At 40.9% G+C, this 22,274-nt stretch overlaps 1 protein-coding gene across 2 annotated transcripts in view; it reads left to right on the forward strand.

The window, feature by feature from the left end:
• Positions 1-20,787, forward strand: part of EPHB6 (EPH receptor B6) — a 77,391-nt gene extending 56,604 nt beyond the window's left edge. Inside the window, exons 9-17 of one of the 2 annotated variants that reach the window (XM_017736494.1) lie at positions 569-683; positions 3,447-3,502; positions 3,618-3,737; positions 4,135-4,382; positions 5,304-5,519; positions 6,546-6,695; positions 6,847-7,040; positions 7,500-7,564; positions 8,300-8,420. In XM_017736494.1, coding sequence (XP_017591983.1) covers positions 569-683; positions 3,447-3,502; positions 3,618-3,737; positions 4,135-4,382; positions 5,304-5,519; positions 6,546-6,695; positions 6,847-7,040; positions 7,500-7,564; positions 8,300-8,319 — 1,184 coding nt within the window. In that variant the 3' untranslated portion in view covers positions 8,320-8,420. Of the gene's footprint in view, positions 1-568; positions 684-3,446; positions 3,503-3,617; positions 3,738-4,134; positions 4,383-5,303; positions 5,520-6,545; positions 6,696-6,846; positions 7,041-7,499; positions 7,565-8,299; positions 8,456-9,505 lie in introns of those variants that run through there. The other variant, XM_008635415.2, reaches the window with a different exon arrangement.
• The last annotated feature ends 1,487 nt before the right edge of the window (positions 20,788-22,274 follow it).

Below are 22,274 nucleotides of genomic sequence, written 5' to 3' on the forward strand. Positions count from 1 at the left end.
CCCAGCCCTGCTCCTTGTTGCTTCGGTGCCTCTGACCAGCAGGCACAGAGTGTGCCAGTAAAAATATCTTTAGGGGGACAGGGCACTACATACACCACTGTAGTTTGGCCCCCCCAGCTGTCAGGGGACATCCTACAGCTGAAAGCTCTGTGAATGTCTTAAAGATAGGTGGGACATGGGACACAAAGTTAGATGGGACACAGGCATATGTGCAGAAGCTTGCCTTCCAGCAGGATCACCATCATTTTGGTACGGATCAAAGGTACTCAAGTATGCCACTGACAAGCTACATTAATAGGGGACCAGTGGATTACAGCCCAGGTGTAGAGCTAGCCTGTGCTTAAAGTGGATTGGCAGCTGTCAGTAGACCAGGGGAAGAAAAAGATGATTCCGAGGGAGCACTGTCTTTTCAGATGTAGGAAGGAAGGCACTGGAGAAGCACCGTGACCGGGGAGCAAAGGGCTGTTAGGGACAGAATTACGGGTGAGATTTATTGAGCAGAAGGGAACTCTTCACAGCTCCTGTCCTCTGCATCCATGTGTGTGTGTATGTGTGTCTTCCTTGCCAGGGGAGCGCTCGGAGATGGTGCAGGACCGACTGCCACTGATCGTGGGCTCAGCACTCGGGGGTCTGGCCTTCTTGGTAATTGCTGCCATTGCCATCCTTGCCATCATCTTCAAGAGGTGAATTCCTTGAGCTGCTCATGTGCACTTCAGACAGTGGAACTTCCTTACCCCTGCAACATAACCCCGTCCCAAGGGAAACAGCCTGATCTGCATTTATCCAGATGTCCTTGAGATGCCTTTCTCTAATTAAGGAAAGATCCTGCCCCATTACTCCTATCTGAGGAGCCTCTCCTTTGGTAAACCACTCATGTACTTAGCTGATATTTGGCTAGTTAGCAATATGAACACAAGGAAAGCATTTCAGAGCTGATACTCAAAAGGTATTCAAATGTATCACTGTAAAGAAGGGACTGTAAATTGCATTTTAGGCAAGCAAGTGGAGAGTGAAACAATGTAGTGGAGAAGGACTGGTGGAATAAGTATGCATATCCAGTTATTTAGAAGGTGATAAGTACCCTTTCACCAAGAACCAAGAGACAAGGGTGCTCATTTGCTGAAGAATAAAATCTATACAACCCCAATGGTTCTATGGAATGCTAGCTCATAAAATAGAGGTTAAAGAAAGCAAATACCACTTTCCATTTTGGAAAGAATAAAGGGCATATAAGAGGTTGTAGAGATAATCTGTTACAGCAAAAAAAAAAAAAAAGGACAGAAATTTTAAAGAGAAAAAAGTAAGGGTTGCTTTTTTTGTAGAGGTACAAAAGTAAACAATGGGGGTTTTTGTTATTTGAAGAAAAGAAACAGTCATTACCCACTCCTTGAATTTACTGAGGTTTGAACTAAATCCCCTAGATTGTCAGTAATGGATTTCTGTATCTTTGCTCTACCGTGCCTCTGCACAAGAGGGACTTTTTAGCTTTTTCTACTGATCTAAAAAAATGTATAAACTACTTAACTTTAGAAAGTGACGTCTAGTTTTAATGTTTTCTTTTTTGTTCTCTTCCCTTTTCCACATTTGTTTTCTTCTCTCATGTATATTCTCTTTCAATATTTTTCTTTCTGCAAAGAAAAGAATTATCAAATATTGTTATTTTTGAAATGTTGCCTCCTTTTGTAGCTTTGAACTGTTAAAAATACAATTTCTTGTTACAGCTGGAAATGTGATATTCTGTGCACAACTCAATAAAGCATTTATTTTTCTAAAAAAAACAAACCAAACCCAGAATAAGTTAATATTACCAAAACTGTGTTGGGGAAAGACATTAATGGCATCTGTAAATATACATATGAGGAAATATCATAAAAAATATGTTCATTTATATTTAAAGAGTTATGTACAGTTAATAGGCAGCTTTTCAGAAAACATGGAGATACCAACTTTCTATTTTAAATTTGTCCTTGATAAGAAAAGTAAGTTTGAAGATGCAGAAAATGAGGAACACCAGATGAAATGAGTAGTTCTTTAAAAGGTTGAACATATGTAGAGTCAAATGCTGTGACTTTAATTTGTTTTTATGAATTGTTGGTACACATTTTTCAAGAAATATGCAATGTGAAACATCTATTTTAGCTAACTGTTTTGTTGGTTTTTTATACAGAAAACAATTAGTTTGTTAAATAACCTATAAAAAACCATTAATGTAGACCTGGCATTCAGGTTCAACAACAGAGTTGGAGCTCTTATGTAGAGACCCCCAGTAAAGCAAATTTCTTTGCACAAGAGAAAAAATTTTGAAGGTAGAACTGCCTGTGGTTTTGAAAGCAGAATTTAAAGAGATAAGTCGGACAAGTAAGAAGAATACAGTTAGCTGTTAGAATGTCGGAATTACTTATGTTCATAAAAGTAACATAATGTTTCGTGATACTTTGTCTTCAATTGCTAATTGAATCAGCAGCTAAAAGGTCTTATGCTGAAACAGCAAAACATATGAGTTGACACAAATCCATGCAGACAGCAGGGATACTGCAGGATACTGTAGGGTCTGATTTACAATCTGGTCTAATTAATAGGATGATTGGAAACTATTGGAAACTGATGAAATGCACATTATTTGGAAAAAGAATGAACACTTTGGGACAAAGGAAGTATCTTGAAAATGGAAAATATATTTAGAGCAAAAAAAAAATAGGATGAAACTCCTAAAATAATTAGATTATGCAAGAAATAAATACTTGAATTATACACATTTAGAAGGAGAATGGAATCTGAGAAATGCCTGTGCTGAGAAGGACCTATACTTACTGGAAATGAGATGCATATATGCAATAAACTTTACAATATAAAGACCATACCTGTTTTGATCTGCACATGCAAAAATCACATCACGGGACAGATTTCTGTCTATCTGGGTCTGTGTGGCTTGGTTCGGGTACCGTACTTATGAAAAGAATGGCCAAAGTAAATGCTGTTAAACAAAGCCAGGAGGAAAAATAATTGGGGGAAATCTATACATGTTAATCATTAGAGTAAATGGCTTTTAGAATGTTTTTGAAGAATTCAAAAGGCATCACAGAAGATGGCTTAGATTATAATTGAAAAGAATAATTTGTTGTAATTTAATGAAATTAAAATGCAAATTTAGCCTGAATAGCAAGAAAACTTCTAAGGCAGTGATGTTAAACTGTAATTTTTTTTCAGGATAGTGTTGAAAGCCCTATCATTTTTCATTTCTAAAGTGGGGGTGAAAACAGTGGTGTAAAAACTACCATGTAGAAAACAAGCATGCACTGGTTACCAGGAGATGGGCAGGATCTTAACACCCATCTTCCACCCCTAATTTCAAGGATTCTCTGAGCCTTGCACTGAGAAGCCTACCCCAGCATCTGATGAGAGACTCTTGTGTGTGTTTTGACTTTCCTTTCCTTTGTGTCCTGCAGTAAAAGGCGAGAGACTCCATACACAGATCGCCTGCAGCAGTATATCGGTGCACGAGGTAAGTGTGCTTGAGCAACAGATGGCAAGGGCCTGTCTCTTTTCAGGACTCATTAGCAGTTGTGTGTCTCAGGGTTTGATTCTGGTGATGTTTTGGGCTGTTTCCCCCACTGCAGGACTTGGAGTGAAGTATTACATTGATCCTTCAACTTACGAAGATCCCAATGAAGCCATTCGAGAATTTGCCAAGGAGATTGATGTGTCCCTCATCAAGATTGAGGAGGTCATTGGATCAGGTAGTGTGAGAATCTGCAGATTTTGAAGTGCCTTCTTGTTCCCCTTGAGACCTGGCACACTACTGGCCTGAAATGGACCCATGAATCCATGGTACATCAAGTGTCCCAGGATACCTAAACCTCCATTATTACCAAAATTCATCTTAGCCTACTGACCCTTAGCTGCTGGCTCTAAACCAAGTTTAAAACACCCTTTGAAGTCTCAGAACTCCTCATTTGAACCATGAAGATGTAGTCTCCAACCTTCACCAAGAGCTTTGCCTTAATCTAAACATTCCCAGTAGCCCTATTTCCAAGCAGCGCCCGAAGTCATTCACAGTAGAATGCTTTAGTGCATCTGACTAAAATCCATTGCTGTGTTTCCTTACTTGAGGTGTGTTTCTTCCCTCCCTGACAGGAGAGTTTGGAGAGGTGTGCTTTGGACGCCTGAAACACCCAGGGAAGCGTGAATACACAGTAGCTATTAAGACCTTGAAGTCAGGTTACACAGAAGAACAGCGGCGGGAGTTCCTGAGTGAGGCCAGCATCATGGGGCAATTTGAGCATCCCAATGTCATCCATCTGGAGGGGGTGGTCACCAAGAGTCGACCAGTCATGATTGTCACAGAGTTCATGGAGAATGGATCACTGGATTCCTTCCTCAGGGTACCAGAGTCTCCCAGAACCAGTAACCTCTTCATCTTGCTGTGTGCCAGTCTCAGATCTGATAATTTCTCCTGTCTTTCCTCTTCACTCCTGTCTCCCTAAATCCTCAGTTGCCCTCTTCAGGTGCAATAGAAATGATAGCAGATTTCCACAGTAAGTGGTTTTGGGCCAGCATGGTGAAAATACTCCAAAGGCTCAATGATCATATAAAATTTCTGCAGTATTTTAGACTTCTCCAGCTCAAATAATTAATGTAAACAGTACCAAATTGCTTATCTCTGTACACACCCTTTCAGTTGCTTGTGTACATGTTCCAAATTTTTCTTTTCTAATAATGTTTTTCAGACTTTATTTCACAGAATATTTTCATGTTTCAACATTGTAATGAAGTAATGAAACTTGCAGTTATTTTTGGATTTCAAGTTTTCTAGTAACGAAACACAAATATGGACAATCTATGTAGTATAGCTGCTTCACTTCTCTTTTTTTACTGATTCATGTGCTAATTCAGCCACAAATGCTTTGGCAGGTACAAACTGAAGAGCACATGAACCCATTGAGTAGAACTGCATAGAACCCATTTTAAAGATCTTAGTAAAAGCAGATTTGTCTGCTCACATTCGTTTAGCCATCTTAGTAGTTAGCGAGGTTAGGTGTAGGATGCTAAAGGGAGATGTGGCCACAAGAGGAGGTTTGCCTTCAGGAAAAGGTCACCAATGTCTGATTTCATTTGAGGTTCATTGCTTTAAGCCCACCCTCCTTTGTTATTTGTTGTCCCTGAACCTTCAGATTGTGGCCGAAGTTAAGATGTATGTTCTCTAACTTCATAAATCCACCTTGTTCCTTTGCTCTTTGTTAGTCTCCCCTGTTGGCTTCATGTTCTGTGGTCATGAGAGCCTGTGTTTGCCTCCTCCCTTGCAGCAGAAGGAAGGGCAGTTCAGTGTGCTGCAGCTGGTGGGAATGCTGCGGGGGATTGCAGCCGGCATGCGCTACCTCGCAGACATGAACTATGTGCATCGGGACCTGGCAGCACGGAACATCCTGGTCAACAGCAACCTGGTGTGCAAGGTGTCAGACTTCGGGTTGTCCCGATTCCTGGAGGATGATGCTTCTAATCCCACCTACACTGGGGGTCTGGTGAGTCACTGCTGTGGTGGGAGTTACTCACAGTAGTGCTGACAGATAGAATTTTTTCCTGTGTTCCTCCTTGGTTTGGTGTACCCTCTTCAGTCCATCTTGAGACCACAGAGAAGAGTGGATAGAGCCTTCTATCTTGTGGGCTATTTGTTCCAAAGCAGTAAAACGTAAAAATAACTGAGGATCTGAGCCACTCTGCCGTGTGAAGTCTCAAAGTGATATTCTTTGTGGCATGATGGTGAGTAGGTCAAATCTCACAGCCTGATGTAGCTGTTACCTTCCCCCTTTCATTAGCTTTTCATAGGAAGCATAAAGGACTGAAGGAGAGATTACAATCCTGTACTACCACTCTTTGAAGAAAGAGTTGAGTTTTTTCCTATAGAAAGGATAAATGGACTAAGTGTATTTATGGGCTTACAACCAACCATCAAAGGAGCTTATTGCCTGTGAATTGTGACAGCTGTCACACATACTACAAAAGGGGTGGGAGTATAGCAGGTGGATTGAAAAAGAAGGGGATGAAGATTCCAGTCACTGAAAAGTGGAACAATTTTTAGATCTGTGCATTTTGAAGAACCAGCACCTGAATGATATTTCATCTTGTAGGTCATACCTGCAGTTAGAGAGGTCAAGGTGGAAAGAGAAAGGAGTTAATGCAAGCTACTAAGTCTCTGACCTTAGTGCTGCAGTTTGGCATTATTTAAATGGCTTTAGATTTCTAAATGATTGTGGTTCAGGAGGATTTAGCTATATGCCACTTTCAAATGCTGCAAAGTAAAGCTGTGAAAGTATAAAATCATGGGATTTGTAGCAGCAAGGTAGCTTGATTCTCTCTTTCCGTTTATACTTGTCAGTAAAACAAGCTGAAAACCTTGAACATAGTATGAATTGAAACCAGGCAGAATCAATGAGACTGTCATGCTCAGGGTTGTGTTGGGCTACTAACATCTGATTGTTTCAGTGATGTTGTTTTCACAATTAGTGCTTATCTCACTACGTTCTGGTTGCTTTCTGTCTGCTTCCCAGGGCTGCAAAATCCCCATCCGCTGGACTGCCCCTGAAGCCATCCAGTACCGCAAGTTCACCTCCTCCAGTGATGTCTGGAGCTATGGCATTGTCATGTGGGAGGTGATGTCCTACGGTGAGAGGCCTTACTGGGACATGTCCAATCAGGATGTAAGTTTTAGAAGTGGTGAGGATGTACGTCTGCCTCTCTGTCCTGTATCAATTCAAGCAGAAGAAAGCCATACACACAAAGAGTGTTTGAAGCTCTTTTGTCTTTTATTTTCCCAGTTGTGATAAAGCTTTTTTCTTTTTTTTCCTGCAGGTAATTAATGCCATTGACCAGGACTATCGCCTTCCACCACCCCCAGACTGCCCAACTGTTTTGCACCTGCTGATGCTTGACTGCTGGCAGAAGGAAAGGGTCCAGAGACCCAAATTTGAGCAAATAGTCAGTGCCCTGGATAAAATGATTCGCAAGCCATCAGCCCTCAAAGCCACTGGCACTGGGACCAGCAGGTGAGATGGGCATTTAATGCAAAATAATAGGACTTGTCTCTCAGTAGGCATCATGAAAAGGAAAAGGAAAAGAAAGCCGTAAATCAGGCTATATAGTTTTGTTTCTAACCCTCTCATTTGAGACTGGGAACAAACAGGAAGGGAAAAAAAAAGAGGAAGCAGGTTGGAAGAACTGTGTATCCTGATTCAGTTAATGTGGAGTTGTGAGTGCTGAATGTGACAGGAGATAAATCTCGGTGAGTTGTACTGGGGATGAATGACTGAGGGATCATAGGGACTGAAGGGAGGGACACATCTGGGTGCAGCTGCACGAGATATTCTGTGATCACACCATATTGTGTGACCACAAGAGATGATGAAGAAAAAGAAGACCTTAGCTTATGGAGGGAAGGAAGTCTCTAGATAAGAATAATTAGAACTGCAGCTTACATCCCATATTTTCCCAACTGCATTTTGCAGTCTGATGGAACAAGAGGCAGGAGGTCAGCAAAGAAGAAGTCTCTGGAGGGATAAACGGTGCCAAGGTTAGTTGGCTGCTGGGCTGATGACAAAATTACATCCTGCTGGCCTGGAGGGTGTTTCCCTGTGGTTATAAATCTTTTCTCAGTGGAATGTACTCCACAGCTGGGGGAGGGGAAAAGTATCTAGTGATGCCCAGTTTACTAAAAGCAGCACATAAAGAGTATTATAGCTTTGGGATAGATTCAGATGATGAGGAGAAGAAAAAATGCCGTGTGTCAACAGTCATTTCTTTGGCCTTTTACTGCAATTCTTTTTTCTGATGGGTGTTGGAGCTGAAACAACGTGCTCATTGTCTCATAGGTTACTATGTGACCCAAAGAGAACATCTAGGAGAGGGAGACCTAGTCACAAAGGTAAAAAGGTATATAAGGTCTCATGTCTCTCTCAGAAACCTCCTCACTGCAGCTCTTTGCCCAGCTAATAGGTCTAGACCAGGAAAGTGTGAAAAGATCTTGGGCAACAAGCAGAGAATGTGCCTGAGAGAGTATGGGCAATGGGTAGGGAGAATCAATTTCTTGGGTTGGTTGATTGTTTTCAGGCAGAAAAAGGGACACAGGTAGCCTGGAAACAGCACATCAAGGTGGGACTTCAGGAGTCAGGGCATGAAGAACAAACTGTCATTGTTCTTCATTCTGTCCTCTTCAGAGGCTGCATTCTCTGCCTCTCATAACTCTTAATTTACTAGTGTGGTCAGCTGAAGTTGGTAACTTGGGTTTTAGAACCTGCCTCTTTTGCAGACCATCTCAGCCTCTCCTGAGCAACTGTCCTCCAGATTTCCCTTCCCTCAGCAATGCCCATGAGTGGTTGGATGCTATCAAGATGGGCCGCTACAAGGAGAATTTTGACCAGGCCGGTCTGGCTACATTCGATGTCATATCACGCATGACTGTCGAGTAAGTAGCAGGGCACAGAGCAACAGATACCAGACACTGAGTTTTCCATGCAGAAAGTGAAAGCAGTCTGAGAAATTGGCTGCATGGAAAACACATACACATGAAAAACGAGAGGGAAGCCAAAGCAAAGTAGCTACTGTTCCTTGCATATTACTAGGGCCTCTGGACGCCATCCATGCCATTATACACTTGTAATCTGTTTTTATAAGCATTAATTCTGACCCAGTGTGCATCAGAAAACATATTGTCAGTGTTGCAGAGAGCCTGTTACATCAGAATGTTCATGACAGCTAGCACGGCTAATAACAGCCACTTTTAAGTAGATGTGTAGAAGCAGCCACACAGTATACTGGATTGAAGTGTTACGTAGAAGAAAGAATCCAGAAAAAGGAACATTCTTGGAATCACAGAGTGGTTTGGGTTAGAGGAGACCTTTAAAGATCTTCTAGTCCAACACCCCTGCCATGAGCAGGGACACCTTTCACTAGATGATGTTGCTCAGAGCGCTGTCCAACCTGACTTTGAATGTTTACAGGGTTGGGACATCCACAACTTCTCCTGGCAGCCTGTTCCTGTGTCCCACTACCCTTCTTTATCTCCAGTCTAAACCTACCCTCTTTCTGATTAAAGCCACCACCCCTTGTCCTGTCACTACAGGGCCTGGTAAAAAATCATTCTCCATCTTTCTTGTAAGCCCCCTTTACATATTGAATTGTCAGTTCAATTACATATTGAAGATCATTCTGGAGCCTTCTCCTCTTCTGGCTGAACAACTCCAACTCTCTTTTTTCTGTAGGAGATCAGCCCTCTGATCCTTTTCGTGGCCCAATTCCACTGCTTCTTTTTGTACCTACCAAGTTCTGCCAACACCCCCTCCACCCACGCACATTTGTCAAGCAAAAGCAGAAGCCTTGTCAGCTGTTTCTTAGACACAGACAGGCACACACACACATCCATACACGTTGATTTGCATCTACAGCAAAATGGACTGAGTCAGTTGAGAACAAGCAGCTCATTTTAACAACTTCCATGTCCTCTCTTCTTTTGCAGAGATATCCAGCGTATTGGAATCACCCTCGTTGGTCACCAGAAGAAGATTCTAAATAGCATCCAGCTCATGCGAGTCCATTTGAATCAACTTGAACCAGTTGAAGTGTGATGTTTACATCATCCTCATTCCACTAGTCTCAAACTCTGGAAAGGTTCTGGGGGAATTCAGAGGGATTTTCAATGTAAGAAAAAGATGTCAGTATGCTACTTGAAGACTTAATGCACCCAGAGAGTGCACACTACATGTCCTGTTCCATGAACAAAAGCAAGGCCTTGCCGTGATTTGAAAGCAGAGCTAAATGACTGGTGACAATTACATGTGGCTGACGTCATACATTGGGAATGGGTTTGGGGTGGGAAGGTTGTAATAACATGGGGCAGAGATGGAATAATGGCCTGGACAGATCACAAGCACCTGTTGCCTATTGTCTGCCAACAAAAGGTACCTGACAACTTTACAAAGTCATCAGCAGGCTTTATTTATGGCTGAGAGCCCAGCAAAGCTGAAAAGACATAATAAAGGCAACAAAAAATCAGCCTTTTTTCAGAAGAGTGCCACTGTGGTGTGAGAGGTTATTCCTCAGATGGAGATGAGCATCAGGCTATCACTTGGTATGCCAGCTCAGTTTGGAACTGAAGTTCCAGGTAGTGCACAGTATGTGATAAGCAAAACCAGGTGTCACCTGGTAAAGGGTTCGAAATTCAGTGCTATTTCATGTGCAGTTCTTGGGTCTGCTCCATGATGGGAATTACTAATCTTTTGTGCTGGTGTGAGGAACAGTCATCTATTTATGGGGCTGCAACAGAATGGATAAATAACGATTCCTAGAATCCATCCTGCAGGATCTGAAAGTGAAGAGGGAAACAAATAGATTCTGGCTCTCATAAGCCCATTCTTGTGAGGAAAGGCATAGCATGTGTTACTCCAAAATCCTGAGTACTCAGAATGTGGGTTCGTTCTCTTCTGAACCCCTTACAATGAAAAGCAGAATGACAAAAATCTGAAGCCCTCTGCTGTTGAAAAATACTTCCTCTTTTTCTCACCCTAGCCACTGAGCACAGTTGTTTGAATATTGTTTTTGAAGAAAATGCAGACCTGCAGTAGTCAACTTCAAACAGACAGTTGGAATGAGGGAGGTGAAATTCACTCACAAGTTTTTGCCAAGAGTAATCAGGGAGTGGTACCAGTCCCACAAGCCACTTCAGTCCTTAAAAAAGGGTTAACAATGTTCTTGGGATTAACTGTGTTGTTCGGTACAGGCACATGAGAGTGACCAGAATGGCAGAGCTTATGTATCCCTTCAGTACATGGAAAAATCTGCTTCGAGAAGGAGCAGAGCTTTGGGGCTGTATCTCTCTATCTATCCCAATGAAGTTGAGCTTGAAAGGAAAACTCATAAACTATACACTTGTCTACCTCATCAACACATAGGAAGGGAAATGGAAATGGCCCTGGTAAACAAGACCCCAATTATGATACTGTGTGTCCAGAGAGGAAATAACCCCAACTGTTCTGATCTGTGCTCATCTGTTGGCTCACTGTGAACTAGACATGAACCTAGTGTATTTTTCCAGCTGTCAAGGTTGGAACATCACAGCTTCCTCCAATACTACTCCTGTTTGGATTTAAAGATTCCCCCAGTTAGCCCAGCAACTGAAGACCAAGAAGCCACGTTTAATAGTGATTGAAGCATCCAATAATAGGATAGGAGGTGCTCCAGAGTCGTTGCAGTGGGATAGCCAATGCACTTCAGACTCTTTGTTACAGCATTAGAATAACGTTATTTTTAATTTTTTTTTTAGCTGAAGAGGGAGAACAGCATTGCATTTTTCAAGATACAAAAAAGTCAATACAAAAACAATAAAAGGAAACATGAATAAAACATTCATGACAGTACAAAGAGAGTGTGAAGATTTAAAAAAACCCCAAATCACATCAGACTGGAGTCCAACCCTAGAAAATTTCAGTCTGTGCTTTTTAAGGGGTTTCTGGAAACTTGGAATGCTCACACATCCAGTCACATGTATGCTGACTGACTGTCAGCTCCACCCACGGCATCCGAGACAGAACAAGTGTTGTCCTCTTCAGGAAGCATATTGAGCACAAGATGTTGAGGGGAATCTGTGGTCTCTAGCACCTTCCATATATATTCACCAGAGGACAGCAGTGCATGTATGCATCTTCATATATGAGTGTATTCTAGAAGTTCTCTGTGCCATTTGGGGAAACAAGGCAGCCTTTCTTTTCCATGCCTTGAGTGGTCAGGATTACTGGAGAGATAAGCAATCTAGACCAAATTCTATGGCCTCTTTCAGCCTAGTAGAAACTTACATGCAGAAAATACATTGTCTCTCTCTCTTCATGGAATAGGAGATGAAATGGGAGCCTTGCCTGAATTCTGTTCTATTGACAGTGAGACTTAGAACTGCACAAGGGAAAGGCTAGGCATCACATTTGAAGGCAAATGGGTAACTCTTTTCTGTAAGAAGTGTCTCCGTTCCCTTTATTCCCAGTGTGTTCCCAAGTTTCAGGTGCTTATTTTCTTACACAGCTTGTGATGCAAAGGTTCTCAAGTTGCAATCCAGCTTGTGTTATTTGCCATCATGTCACTCCTTAACTCTGCAAGCATGGCCGAAGGGCAGTCATGGTAAAAGCATTAGAAATACCCTGGTCTTACTGTTCTCAGTCATCTGAAACCAGAAATTCTACATTCTGTTTCCACAGTTGTCTGGGATGTCCTGCAGTATATGAGCACCCTCAACAGGTAGGGATGAGAATGAGGAGGGAAAGGAGTGGGCTCCCCTAGGCACCTGATACCCGCCCTTCACCAGAAGAGTGAGAAACAATGCTGAAAAAGTCTTGCAGAGCTGCATTCTTTGCCTGAGAAGCAATGGGAGACTAACAAGTTAATGCCCACCTTTTCTCCATATGATTTCTATAACATGCAGTGTGCAAGGGTGATGAATAAATTAAATGCTCAGGGATCAATGCACAGACCTCTTGAGGGCATTAGGCTTTTGTGTGAAAGCTCAGAAGAGTTACACCTATAGCTAGAAAAAATATATTTCAAAGATGAATGTCTCTTGTGCTTGAACACCAACTTTTCACAGTCTGGAAACAGGAAGAAACTTCACCTTAAGGCAAGCTGTTTTGTAATTATTCTTGATGAGGTTCCTTGAACCTGTCTTTTTGCTGGACAGCCTCCCAGACAGATAATTGGATCTGCACCAGGATGTCAGTTAATGTTCTGTGCTGCCAGAGAGCACATCGGGCGAGCAAGTTCCCACCTATGCTGCTTTGGCAGCCAAGTGGAATTCTCAGCCAGGAGCTACATGCCTGTGCACTCCTGCCTCACTAAGCCATGGCACGTTTCTGCCAGAAGCAGCCCCTGCTCGCCAGTGTTCAAAGACAAGCGTGTAAGCTAAGATTCTTTCTTCCATGCCTGAAATGATTTTAAGGAAAGGCTGAACAAGAGTGTGACTTACGCAGTGATTCCTGGGCTTTGCACCCAGGTAGCTTCAATTCATGTGTGGGTGAAATGGCTGAAGTCCCTGGTTTCTTGTTTGGTTGGTTGGTTGGTTTTTTTTAAATTGAAGTGTATAGTCTTAGCTCATGCTTCAACAGCATTGTATTAGGGCTAATTGAGGGAGCACAAGCTGCTTAGTGGAGAGAAATGCTGAAAGTCTGTCTGTTTAGCACAAATATATTCAGCACCTAGGGCTATCTAGAAAGAAAGAAGCTGCTGTAGCTAGTCCCAGACAATTCATATGTTATGAAGCTGAATGAAACCTGTGGGTGTGGTGGGAAAATATGAACATCACCAAGGAACTTAACCTTTACTAAACAAAAAAGAGCAGAGCTGTCCCTACCACTGGATCTTCCTTGGTATGATTCCAGCCAACAAGTCTGCCTGAGGGCTACTCCAAATGAAGACAACCAGCTTGAATCCATCCTGCCTTTGGCACTTTTTCTCACCAGTCAGCTACACAGTTGTTATACACAGAGATGCAGCTAGGTAGTAGCTTTGGGTTCAGGACAAAACTGATAATTTCTCTTTCCTGAAACCAAGTAGTGCTAGAGGGGCAGTGCAATCAGCTGATCACATGTTGTGTGCTAGCATCTATTCCTGAGTACCACGTATTCTGAGGATTGCAGATCACACATAAATTTGAATCTTTGGGTATCATTGAGAGACAGCATGGAAGAGCAAACCTCATTGCTCTACCTAATCTGTCACTTTTCAAATCTATATGGAAAAAATGGCACCTTTCTTAGAATTTACATTTTGTTGTGGCATCCAAGGTCATAGTGCTCTTTGTATAAAGCTGTTCGGCTTCAGTATTGCTGAAAAGGCTGCACTGAGCTAATGAAAAGTGACTGTCTAGACCTTGTGGAGCTGTAACTGGGACCTGTTCAAAGAGGAATCGCTCCCCCTGGTGTGCTGAAATACAGAACTGAGGTGTGCTCATGTGCTGAAGTACAGAACTGCCCTCAAAAAGTATTGGAGCGTAGCTATTTCATTTCCCTTTCCCGGGTGATGAGAAAACTCTCTTCCTGAAATATTCTCAGTTGAAACATGCAGATTCATGAAAACATACTGGGATTTCCTTCTGGTTTCTTCCATGACCTCTGTTCCTGGAACGAACAGAGCAATGTGCTCTTTTACTCAAGTGTTGCAAGAGCAAGTCGCAAGTATGAGTGCAATGGGTTAGCATCTATGCCTCAAATAGTTAATAGTTTGGTGTGTTATTTATGTCTCTTATACAAGACCAAGTGTGCTTTGCTGACAGTGATAAAGCTGTTTGCTTCTGAAAACTAATTCCTTAAATTCAGGCCATGCTAAGTAAGGTTGGATTTTTTCCAGTTCACAGAGACATGGAAACTATGCAGGCTGCTGGCTAAAACTAGAATTTGAGTTGAATCTATCCAACTCTCTCTCATTGCATTTTGGCAACTTTTAGCCAAACCTACTACTGCCCATGCATTTGGACAGCTGGAACAGATTGATCATTTATAAACAATTCTGTTGCTGAGAACAGGCTCTTGCCCTCTTTGAACCATACTAACTCTGCAAGTGAACAGGAGATTAAAAATAAGAAAATCAGATTTATTCAGAGAAGTCAGGACAGATATGAATGACAAGGCATTATCTGAAATAAGCTATTTAAAAATAGATCTATTCATGTTGCTCTGTTAAAAAAAGACAGTAATTATAATGTGCCTTCCTGTCTCTACTATTCGGGTAGAAGAGGGAACATTGATCTTTACCCTCCAGGACAGTACACTTCACCTCTTGACCCACTGTTGAGTTTAACTTATATTTGACTGAAGAATTTTTGCTAGAAAGGCATCTAATCTTGATTAATTCAGGAATAATGAATCTACAGGATACCTTGGACTGTTTTTCCCATGGCTGTGATAATTTTTAATTGCTGTTTACCAGGCACTTTTTGTACACTACCCAATTTGGATAAAGAGCTGTTTTTAATCTGATATTTCTGCATTTTCCACCATCATTGGGTCCCATATTCACTTCTTTATACTCTAAAAAAATGAAATATTTAAGTGTCTCCCTGTCACACATCTTGTTTGGTCCTGTCATCATTGTTATGGTTCTCTTCTTCATCACGTTTTTGGCCTTCCTTTCTAAGATGAGAATATGAAGAACAGACAAAACCTGTCTCACTAATACTCTACATGGACAGAAAACCAGCCTCTCACACTGACTGTTCGCTGCTTATTCACCCACAGATCACAGTAAGCCTTTCACAATTGAGTTCTTTGACTCAATCAGGACACTCTGATCCTTCTGACGTAAATGTTTTTTTTAGGAAACCCATTCTATGTAGATCGAAAGTGCACTCTTTTTTTTTTTTTTTCCCCAGCTGTCAAGCACCACCCTTAGAGGAGAGTTTTCAAAAAATGGATCTTCATATTGGCATTTTACAATGCTAAGCAGTTTTTAATCAGTATTTTCAATCTAATAGACCATAAAATGATCCTTAAGTCAAGTTTGTACTCTGTAAGATTAATTTTATTAGTACTTTGCTATCCAAATCTCAAATATTCGCAAGAACTGCCTGAATTAAGGAAAATATATCAGTGTCTGCCACTTCCTCCCTAGACACAGGGAACAAGCATTTTCCCTTGCTTGTTCAGCACCTCATCAGAAGAACCCAGCATCTAGCTGTTCCTGGGTTGTAAGCCCTTCTTAAATACAGTAAGGAATGAACCTGTGACTTAAATTTTGTGAAACTCCAAGGGCAGAGGAGTTACAAATCATGGGCCATATTGCTATAGCATTTTTTAATTACAACCAGGAATTTACAAATGTAAAATGCCTAAAAATGGAAGTGATCCAGAACTTCTGAATCCCCAATGGCCCTATCAAAGGCAGGCCCTACCACCTGCCAGATGCTGGTTCATGACTGCTGGTTTGTATCCCATCAATTTCTTCCATGCCTGCTTTGAGAGAGTACCTATCAATAGGTCCCTTACAAGGTACAGCCAGAGCAAAGCTAGATGAGATAAACTCTAAATCACATATATGTGATCAGATGGGTAAGCATAGCAGCAGTATCTTAGGATCTAAAATAACTCAGTCAAGAAATTCTTAAACTACATCCTCTCACTGAAATAGATTAACTGGAGAGCTCTGGATCACAGGCTCAGGCATTTAGGTGTTCAAGCCTTTTAGTGGATCTGGATGGCCATACTGTAAAATTATCCTGTAATTTATTATATAACTCTGACCGTGCCGTTGGGTTGGACTGTGACACACGTGTTCCATCACAGCAACTCGATTGTTGTCCATACATCACCTGGGATCTGTGATCCCATTCACACAGGAATTTACCATGTGAATTACTGAGTCTTTTAATCTGGTGATAGATATCAAAAATAACATGCATCCCTTCTATGCCTCTCCAAATGGATCCATCATAGTCAAGATCCCACAATACTGAACTACTCTTAAGTTCTTAAGTAATTGTATCCATAATGTCCTAGTCATCAATCTCCATTGCTTTTTCATTTTTTGGCATACCAAGCCAGGTCAAGGATTCATTCTTGGATCTCCTCTGTCTTGTTTAATTATCTTATGCTTAGATGGTGGCATAGGTAAAAAGAAGTATAGATATGTCCCTAATCCGTGAATGTAAACTGGAGAATTATTTTCATTTTCTTCAAGTTTGTAGTGTTCCAGTGCCTAAGACTGAATATTTTTCACCACAAGGTTGAAAAGTGCCATACAAATGATCCGGAGGGAGGACTCTGTATCAAAAAATTACTCCTTTTACACACCACCACTTCGTTTGAATTTCCCATAACAACATTCCAGAATTATTTGCTGAAGGCAAAAACAGTAAAGGAATCTAGGGGGTTTGCTTGAAAGAGAGAGAAAATTATTTTGACAAGAATCAAGTTGTAGCAAAGAGTAAGGACAGAGCGAGTGAAAGATTTGTGTTCTTCAGAGGAGAAGGAGAAGGGAGTAAGAACTTAGAGCAGATAGAACATAAGACACAAACAACAAGTGAACCCATGAAGAATTTTTAAAGTAAGAAACTGCTTTGGACTTAGAGCCTCAGAATGACTGAAAATGCAGCAAATCTAGATTTCACAGCATCCCTAGGCAACCTGCTCCTGTGCTTTATCACCCTCCCAGTAAAATACATTTCCCGATGTTCAGATGGAACCTGCTGTGTTTTAGTTCATGCTGATTGCTTTTTTTTATGTCACTGGACACCACTGAAAGAGCCTGTGCAGATCTGCCTTCTTCAAACACTCACCTTCAGACTTTTGTACATATTGGACAGTCCCAGGTCTCCCCGCCTCACCTCATAGGAAAGAAACTCCTCTCCCTAAATTGTCTTAGTGGCCTTTTGCTGGACTCAGTGTGGCAGCTTCATGTCTCTCTTACACTTGGAAGCCCAGATCTGGATGCAGGACTCCAGGTGGTGCATCACCAGAGCTGAGCAGAGGGGAAGGATCACCTGTCTCAATCTGCTGGCAGTGTTCTGCCTAATGCAGCCCAGGATTAGCTTTCTTGGTGTCAAGGACACACTGCTGGCTCATGTTCAACTTGTGGTCCATCAGTATCCCCAGACTCTTTTCCGCAAAGCCATACAGCCAGAGAGGCATCATTTATAACAGGGTTCTTTTTCAGCATTTCATTTTGGTGCAGGAGTTAAAAGAAGAATGTTTCCTTGATTTTGGGGCATGCAGAGAAAGAACTATTCATATAATAAAGTACAAGTGGAAGCACAACAAAGAAAATAATTATTTACAAACATTAGAAAGGGCAAACAAAAGGGGAAAGGAATCGTTTATATTAATCATAACTCCTGTTTATAATCTTAGCTCTTACTTATGGTCTCTATTAGCAGGGCAATAGAGAACCTGAGTGGATGTACCTACTTAGCATTCATCATGTAAGAGAAGTTCATCATGCACAGAGCAAGGCTTACGTCCCACTTCAATCTTATTTTATAGTGTGAGTAGGATGTAAAGGAGTTCATCAGCTTCATAATGGCTCTATTTACACGGATTTTTTTTCCTCATGAAAGTTCACTTAAAATGCCTTTACTTCAATGAAATGTCACTATATTTACAGTCAAGTAATCAAGAGTAAGATTAGACCACCATCTGTAGCAGATTTGATTTGAAAAATGTCTAACTCTCTGAAAAGTTGCTTTTATTAAGCATCTACATGGAGAGATAAGTGACCCTCTTTTGGCAACTTTCATGCTTTCTCAACTGGAATTTGGACAATGGACCAGGAACAGTTTTAAAGGAGAATATTGAAAACTCAGTGGGATGGAAAGATCTAAGATGTTAGTTTCAGTAGGAGAAGATTTTGCTGTTCCCAGGAAAGAAGTGGAAGCAAAAATGTAATATGCACATAGTATAGTCATATATAAACACAAAGTACACATGTTTCTATACACACCACAGGTATATACATATATAAACCACACAGATGTTTGGCTTAAAAATGAAGTGTCAGTATAAAAAGTGATAGCAAATTTCTTATTTCCTTTCAGACATGGGCCGTGGCATTGACAATTACTAAATACAGTGGCCAGATCATTGACTAACATAAATAAAATATTGGCATTTATTGCACTATTCCAGTTTTTATCAAATGACAATTAAGCCCATTAGCATCTTAAAGAAAAACCCAACACTATAGGAAGAAGCAATTCAACAAGCCAGCTACAGAATTTGGAGAAATGAAAACAGAAATGAAATACAGAAATCAAAAAAATTGTATTTGCATTCTTTTCCACCTGTCCTGCAGAGATTTTCTGCTTTTCAGGGGTAATTCAGATTACCAGTATAATGAAAAGATTATTCTCTCCTGCAACAAGGCACTATGCTGATCTTACATCTCTGCCTTGCCAAATCCTGGCAGCAGAAGTGTTCCAGCATTTCGAAGAGAGTTTTTTTGTCAGATTGATGTTTTGTGTCAAGAGAGAGCCTTACTGAGTGTTAGCATATTACTAATAATTCTTTACTTTTTCTGCTCTAATTTAAAGTGAGCAGGGATTTGTCTGCTAAGTGCCTCACACTTTATATCCTCAGTTCCATACTATCACAAATATTTCCTGATACTCAGCCCACACTTTTGCTTATCAAATTTCAACCCCTTTTTTGTTGTTGTATTTTTGAGGCCCTTTTGAATATCTGCTCTCTGTGACTGTTGTATGCTTTTTTAAAGCATATGATTAGGTAATATGAGATGATGTGGTGTGCTGTGATGTGACATGACACAAAGAGTATAGGAGAGAATGGAAGATGGAAATGCATCTACATGAGAAATTGGAAAGACAGCTTTGGAAAGAAAATCACAAGTCTGTGCACTCTGAAGCAGTGCTTTTCAATTTCAAAAGGGTAGATAAGAAATTTTATGAATATTTCATATATACATACGTTCAGACATCTAAATTTTAAATTAATAATATCACTGTCACAAAGCCATCTGTATTAATTGAAGGGGCAAACCATGAAGACTTGGCTGATGTCAAATGTTACCTCATAATACATCTGGACCCACAGAACAACAGTTCCATTCGAAAAGAAAACATTATTAACAAAGTGGATGCATTTGCACAATCTGCCCTTTTGGGTTCTTTAGATAATTTTTGTGCTGACTTTTGTTTAGAATCACTTTTCACAGACATCAGAACTTCATATTGCATATTTCTGTTCACAGTTGAGGTTGCAGAATATTTTCTTAGCTGCATATGAAGAGCTGATGCTCTTTGGCAGAAAAGAAAGCATGGTATGAAGTTTCAGATCAGTTGTATTAGTGTTGTAATGGGTGACAGTGAAGTCATTAACAGCTCTTGTCAGTACCATTATCTTACAGGATTAAAGTTTGGTGCTTCTTTTCACTGCATCATGCTGCTTGCAGGCTCAGACAGGCATTTCCCCATGGGTCACTGTTCCATAAGGGTACAGGGACTAAAAACTCCTTCCTTTTTTAAGACCAAACTTCTGCAGAAAAGTTCTCTGGCAAGATTTGTCTTCCTTAGCAATTCTGAAGTTAGGATTTATGGAAGACACACCGACATGCTACTGATTAGACAGGCTGATAGAAAGAGGAGGAAAAGGAGGACAGATGCAAAAACACCCATGTCAGAAATAAAGACAACCCAGCAGTTTAGCCCACAGGTGAATACCAAAGTAGATGAGATCGTAACAGTTGTGTCTAAAAACTTATTTAGTGGCCCGAGGATTTTTGACATCATTTCCCTTTTCTATTTTTACCTTCACCAAACTGATGGTTTCTTTCACCACAGCACTGTGAAGAGCAGTCTCTCCCGCAACACACGATTTCCTTATTGTGTCTCACACCGTATCAACTGTGCCAGAAACACTTCAACAACTAGAAATCCACAGCACAGCCACAGATACTTTATTAGTGAAAAGCTGAGAGATACTGAGGAAAATACAGGATTTTCAAAGATTTCCATTAGAATGAGTAATGAATATCCATGGAACAAGGGAGATGAAGCGTAAGATTTCTTTCAAGTCTTAGGAAATTGTCAGTTCAAGACTCTCATCTCATTTTCATGTTAGGACTAACTTGTAGAAGACAGTCTGGGTTTTGTCCTAAAAGAAGGACCATAGGATCTGATCTGGTTTCTCATCCGTGCAGTGTTCAATTTGTTTGGATCCAAAGGCAGATATTACATCTGTGAAATGAATTGCCACTCAGAATGAACAAATTCACTGTCAGCATTTCTCATTAAAGTGTTTTAGCGCTTTGTTTATTCCACTTGTGTTCCGACTCATATTTTTACACTCTCTAATCACTTCTGTGTGAGTATCTCAAGTACTTGGAAATGTTACTTCACCAAATTTCCGTGAAGTAGCCTATGTTTATGGCTCTGAAATAATTAATGATCTTTTACAGATGGAGAAGCCGAGGCACAGAGAAATGCAGATCCTTGTTCTTAGATAGGAAATTGACCATAACTAGGTTTCATGCATAAATCACTGTTTTCCCTATTTTTTTTTAGACTTTTTCTGAAATAGGTGGATGCAGTTCTCACGCAATGCAGGGTTGCTATGAAAGCATTCTAAAAAGTGACATACCCCTCCAAAACCTTACCGAGTAAAATGAAATGTTCACCCTGAAATTTAGGCAAAACCACAAAATAAATACTACTGCTCCTGAGGGCTACATGAACATACAAGAACTTCAGATGCTTCTCCTCTCATGAATTGTGTTTGTTCAGGGAGGAGGCTCTTCCCCAGGACTGTTTACATTACTTTTCTCTGGCAGGTCTGTGTAGCAACATCTGTGAGAATGAGCTTCAGATAGGAAATCTGAATCCACACTGCTTCTCTCAGCACTGAAACATATCTGCAGAGGGGATCACAATGTGATCTTTCTCAATTATCAATCCAGACAAATCACATAGGAATAAGAAATGGAGAAAAAGAGCTGAGAATGGGATACATTCCACGGACAAAATTGACTTATGGGCTTTTTAGGTCATCATAAGCACACAATGTAGGGACATGGGGTTTTTAGACAGTGTAGGTCCACAGTTCATCTCTTGGAGTGAAAGCAAAGTGTTCAGAGGTATCAAGATACTGAGTCATGGGTAAATAGAATATCCTTGAGTAGGTAATTTTCACTAGCTCTTTGGGATCCTGAGTGAATCTCTAATGCAGTTCTGGACCACTACTGGACCATTTTTGATCACTTGGATGTCCTGATACTGTCCTTTCATTTATTTATACCTGCTTACGGCTCAGATGTCACCGTTTCATTGACAAGCTCTGGGGCTGTGTCCATCGCAACTGAGTGACACCCACACTGTCCTACAAGGCAGTCACATGAGGGGCTGCATCCCTCACTGCACCTAGAGACATTTTAATAAATTAAACATCTTGGTGCTGAATCCCCAGCCATTCAGCCATTTCCTCTCCACCCTGGCAAGTTTATTTTCTGCTACAGCTACAGTCTTGTAGCCATTGTCCAAACATGCAGGCCCCAGTACTTTTCTTCTAAAAAAGTATTGCAGCCTAGACTAGTACAAGAAGGGGCATTACCTCTCTCCTGAGTACCACAGATTTTACAAGCAAGACGTTTCTGAATAGTTTGTTATTCTCCAAGGCCTGGAGCATGGGAGATTCCCAAAGCCTGGAACAATAAAAATTGCCCATTCATGGTCTTAAAATAAATACATTTGTTACAGGAAATGAGTTTTGCTGCATCAGCAAACCAGAGTTGGTTAGAGGTTTTTGTTCTCA

The sequence above is a fragment of the Corvus brachyrhynchos genome, unplaced genomic scaffold (assembly GCF_000691975.1).
Source record: "Corvus brachyrhynchos isolate BGI_N302 unplaced genomic scaffold, ASM69197v1 scaffold176, whole genome shotgun sequence".
NCBI lineage: Eukaryota > Metazoa > Chordata > Aves > Passeriformes > Corvidae > Corvus > Corvus brachyrhynchos.